We start from the raw sequence: 5,000 nt of genomic DNA, 5'->3' as shown, positions 1-5,000 counted from the left end.
CCATCGACATTATGTCCGTCGACATTATGTCCGTCGACATTATGTCCATCGGCATTTTGACCTACAACCCACGATAACCTAGTGATCACCACCCCCACCTCCCTCACCCTCCCTCCCTCCCTTCCAATATAAAAGCATCTGGAGACGGTCGTTACACAGATCGACCACGGTGTCGAGCAAGAGAACGTGGACGCTGACCACACGGTTCCTGGGTCTCTCATTCCCACCTTCCTTCAAGTTCTTGTGCGCTTGCGAGTTTCTTCGTCCAAGGTTTCCACTCGGTCACACTCTTGCCACCTCTCGTCACTCTTGCAAGCATGACTCTCGCCAGAGTTTTCTACCTTCTTCTCCTGGCGTTCCCCAGACTTTGTCCAACGGAACCGGTGGAACCACGGAGGGATACAGACTTCGCTTTTCTCGCCTACACCCTGCAGCAGCTGATCATTTCCAACCAGGGTTGCGTTCAACAGAATGCTCTGCAAGAGAGAGTCACAAAGATCGAGGTCTCCCTTGCATCCATAGAGTCAACGGTGACTCGTCTGGTCATCGAGAATGCGCAGCTGAAGGAAGCATTTTCACAAGAATCCAAACTGAAGGACTTAGAGAGGCGCCTCATTGCTTTGGAAGACCGCGAGCAGCACCAGCATGCAGCCGAGGATGGTGACGACAACGATATGACACCGAAGGCCACCACATGCACATCGCCCTTCAAGGAGGTCATGGGACGCTGCGTGCATCCAATGCCCTGGACGACAGGCAAGTGGGTGGAGATGCGACAGGTATGTCAAAGGATGGGCGCCGATCTGGTCGTCATTGAATCGGCAGACTTTTTGTGGGCGTTGATCCAACACCTCAGGGGAATGAGCTTTGACACGGTGGACTACTGGGTGGGTGGCTTTCGTAAAAGTACAAAGACCGACTACCGTTGGGTGGATGATACCATCATGAAGACGGGCACACCTTTCTGGGGTTACGCCACTGACTACGATCGACGAGAACCCTATCACAGACCATCAGACCTACATATCTGCATGTGGAGAAAGGGCTTGTACTTTATGTATAGTTGTGGAGTGGACCATCAGGGATCGCCCATCTGCCAGAAATAAAGCCACCTTCTCATGCCAGCATGCTATGGTGCAAAATATACATAAAATGTCTTTACACGCCTAATTCCTAGCTCTGCTCGAATTAGACCAAATTGCTCGAATTTACGGTGGAGTCACCATGAAAATTCGGAATATATATGTATATATGTATATATGTGTGTATATGTGTGTATATGTGTGTATATGTGTGTATATGTGTGTATATGTGTGTATATGTGTGTATATGTGTGTGTGTGTGTGTGTGTATATGTGTGTGTATATGTGTGTGTATATGTGGAACGGTTTTAATGAATTTACTGGTTTATAGGATATTGTGGTTTCATCTTATATGAGTTTATGGAGTATACATGCACCACAGTAATAAATATCCTCATCCATTCTGATTTATATAACCCATTTTACACATCGATCGGTATGTCAAGTTCTTTGTGATGTAAATTTATTTTTTCCTCTAATTGTATGTATATATATATATTTATATATATATGTATATATGTATATATGTATATATGTATATATGTATATATGTATATATGTATATATGTATATATGTATATATGTATATATGTATATATGTATATATGTATGTATGTATGTATGTATGTATGTATGTATGTATGTATGTATGTATGTATGTATGTATGTATGTATGTATGTATGTATGTATGTATGTATGTATGTATGTATGTATGTATGTATGTATGTATGTATGTATGTATGTATGTATGTATGTATGTATGTATGTATGTATGTATGTATGTATGTATGTATGTATGTATGTATGTATGTATGTATGTATGTATGTATGTATGTATGTATGTATGTATGTATGTATGTATGTATGTATGTATGTATGTATGTATGTATGTATGTATGTATGTATGTATGTATGTATGTATGTATGTATGTATGTATGTATGTATATATGTATATGTATATATGTATATATATATATAATGTGGAACGGTTTTAATGGGTTTACTGGTTTATAGGTTATTGTGGTTTTATCTTATATGAATTTATTGACTATACATGCACCATGGTAATAAATGTTCTCATAAATTCTGATTTATATAACCCATTTTACGCATCGATTGGTATATCAAGTTCTTTGTGATATAAATTGATTTTTTTCCTCTACTTGACCCATATCATAGACAGAAAATATGACCACAGCTGCATCAAAATATCAGCTTTGTGGAACAAGGCGGTGAATGTCAGCGGAATAATTAGAATAGGCATCCTTTCACAATGATTATGTGCGGCTCCATCATTCGGTGGGGTTAATGCGAACAGGACTTTGCCTGCAGAGACATCGTCCTCCTTGAAGTATGCCACATAACTTTCTCTGGGCCAAACACTCCTTTGGAGAGCAATGGGTCTTCATTATATGTAGTTTACATTCAGATTACAGCCATGTAATATGAAACCTGAATTTTGCAGCATTTTTTTTAATTATTCAAAGAAAGAAAAAAAAAATCGGGTATTAGTTTGAAAAATTTATTTAATAAGATTTGTTCCCCAGACTCTAAGCTTTCATTTCATACCAAGCTGAATGATGTGGAAGGATTTTCCAATAAGTAATTAGAGCTTCACTAGAGCTCACTATATCTTCATTGAATATTCACTATGCCTTATAGGGAGAAACACAATACCCTGAGGAATTACTAATGTAAGGGGTATTTATACCTATATTCATTAAACACATATTTGAAAGAAAAAATCATCAACTCTATAAAGCAATGTGACACTCCCATAATGAGATTCGGTGACCATACAGAAATAGTGTATTCCAAATGTAGGGAAACTAATGATTTATATGGCTTGTTTATGACAGATGGACATTTAAATTCAAAAGATCATGCAATTAGTCTTAGAATCTTATTTGCTTTCTCTGTGGCAGAAATACACTGCTTAGATGACTTGAGATCATTACTGATAATCACGCTGAGCTCTTTTTCACTATCAACTTTTGTTAATGAATTTCCAAATAATTTGTAATCATACTTACTGTTATTTTTACCTATGTGCACAACCTTACATCTACTTGGGTTAAAATTCATTAGCCACTTCTCAGACTATTGCTGTAGTTTATATAAATCTTCTTAAATTTATAATTGGTTTAAGTGTTCATTTGCAATTCAGCACAGTTTTGTATCATCAGAAAATTTGGATACGATAGATTCCAGTCTGTGGTCTATATAATTTATATATACTATGAATAGAAGTTGGGGATGTTAGGGGTGGAATGGGTAGTAGTGGTTTTTTATGCCTTTGTTTTTTGATACCTCCCTTATAAGGGGGAGAAAGCCTTTGGTATATGCATGAATAGAAGTGGCCCGTGAACAGAACCCTGAGGAACTCCACTCGTAAAAAAAATTCCATCTGGAAGTTTTGCCATTTAGAACGAATTATGAATGTTCCATTATTTCCATGAATGTTCTCATAATTATGAGATGCCATCGAGAATATTCCAGAAAGACGTCACTAATGATGGAACAAGAGTCCTGTTTATCCTAACATTGTGTACAAGTTGTCTGGATTGTATGCCATTATTACTTGTAATTTGTTACTGTAAATATATCTATGATAATATGGACAAGAATGTTTACTGAATCCCTAGAGATACAACATAACAAATCTCACTATAACACAATATAGGAGCACTCAAATAAATGTTTTGGTGTTTCTTTGACTGTGGAGATAATTACAGCATATACATGTGTATTAATTAAATATATGATAGCAACCAATGCCCAAAGATCAAGTATGTAGCAGGACCAATGCATGTCACACTATTTATTCATTCTTCAGAACAGCCCCTTTATACAAGGTTATCTGCTCACATAATAGCCTTCCCTTTTCAGTCCCCTGTAAGAGTGTCACCCTCTTTCCCCCTTTACAAGTTTGGCTCAACAGGTAAAATATCTATCCTTACTGTTCATCAATCTGTAACATTTAAAATGAGCAATAACCCCATAAGGTCCTAAAATTCTCAACTATATGGGAGGGGATTCTCCTCACCTCTAAACCTGGCTGAGAACCCCAGGTTCAGCAACCAATTGTGGATTACACATAGGAAACATGACAGAGTACAGGTGTGCTGGAATTTGTAGAATCATAGTGGTAGCTTGAATGCAATGTACACATATACTGTATGTAGGGGCCACACGTCATCTCGTGTGTATTTACCTAATTGTAATATACAGGAAAGGAGCAAGGCTCATTGGGTCCCGTCTCCTATTCTCTAATTTTCTAACATACCTAGACTCAGGTTCATGTAAGGTTCCAAGTTAATCTATATCTTTGATTTCCAGTTATCATATTTAGATTTGAACTCCTGTATTGTTTGAGCTTGGGCTGTGTCATCTAAGCTATTCCACATATACTCCTATATGGAAAACTGTATTTCTTCACATCCTTTCGACATATTGTCTTTCTTAATTTATTTCCATGACCTCTTGAAGCCCTCCCATCTTTAATCAGATCTCTTTTATCAATGCAATCTACCCCCTTTAGTGACCTGAACACTGTAATCATGTCGCCTCTTTTTCTTTTGTCTTTCAAAGTTGGTAGACCCAGTACTTTTAGTCTTTCCCCATATGGTTCATCTGCCAGGCTGGGGACCTGTTTGGTTGCTGTCCTTTGTATTTTCTCACTCTTCCTTATATCCTACACTCTATGTGAGGACCATACTACTGATGCATATTGCAGTTTTGAACATATCAGGGTTTCAAAGTTTGTTCATCATCTCTTCATCCGTATAATGGAACTCCACTTTAATCCTCTGCAGTAGTCCACATGTCTCTCCCACAATCTTGCTGATATGTATGTCAGGTGATAGGTTGTTTTTCATCAAGATTCCCGCGTCTTTCCCCTCATTTGCTTTAGAAA

General features: G+C 37.8%; 1 protein-coding gene across 1 annotated transcript; it reads left to right on the top strand.

Moving 5' to 3' along the window:
- Positions 1-163: 163 nt before the first annotated feature.
- Positions 164-1,328, top strand: LOC143038198 (uncharacterized). Its single transcript, XM_076207201.1, has one exon. The coding sequence runs from the start codon at positions 318-320 to the stop codon at positions 1,104-1,106; it is 789 nt and encodes a 262-aa protein (XP_076063316.1). The 5' UTR covers positions 164-317; the 3' UTR covers positions 1,107-1,328.
- Positions 1,329-5,000: the final 3,672 nt, after the last annotated feature.

This window comes from Oratosquilla oratoria, chromosome 24 (genome assembly GCF_046742065.1).
Source record: "Oratosquilla oratoria isolate Oo_2021 chromosome 24, ASM4674206v1, whole genome shotgun sequence".
NCBI classification, from domain to species: domain Eukaryota; kingdom Metazoa; phylum Arthropoda; class Malacostraca; order Stomatopoda; family Squillidae; genus Oratosquilla; species Oratosquilla oratoria.
Note: the sequence above shows the minus strand (reverse complement) of the source record. Positions and strands in the feature narration are given on the sequence as shown.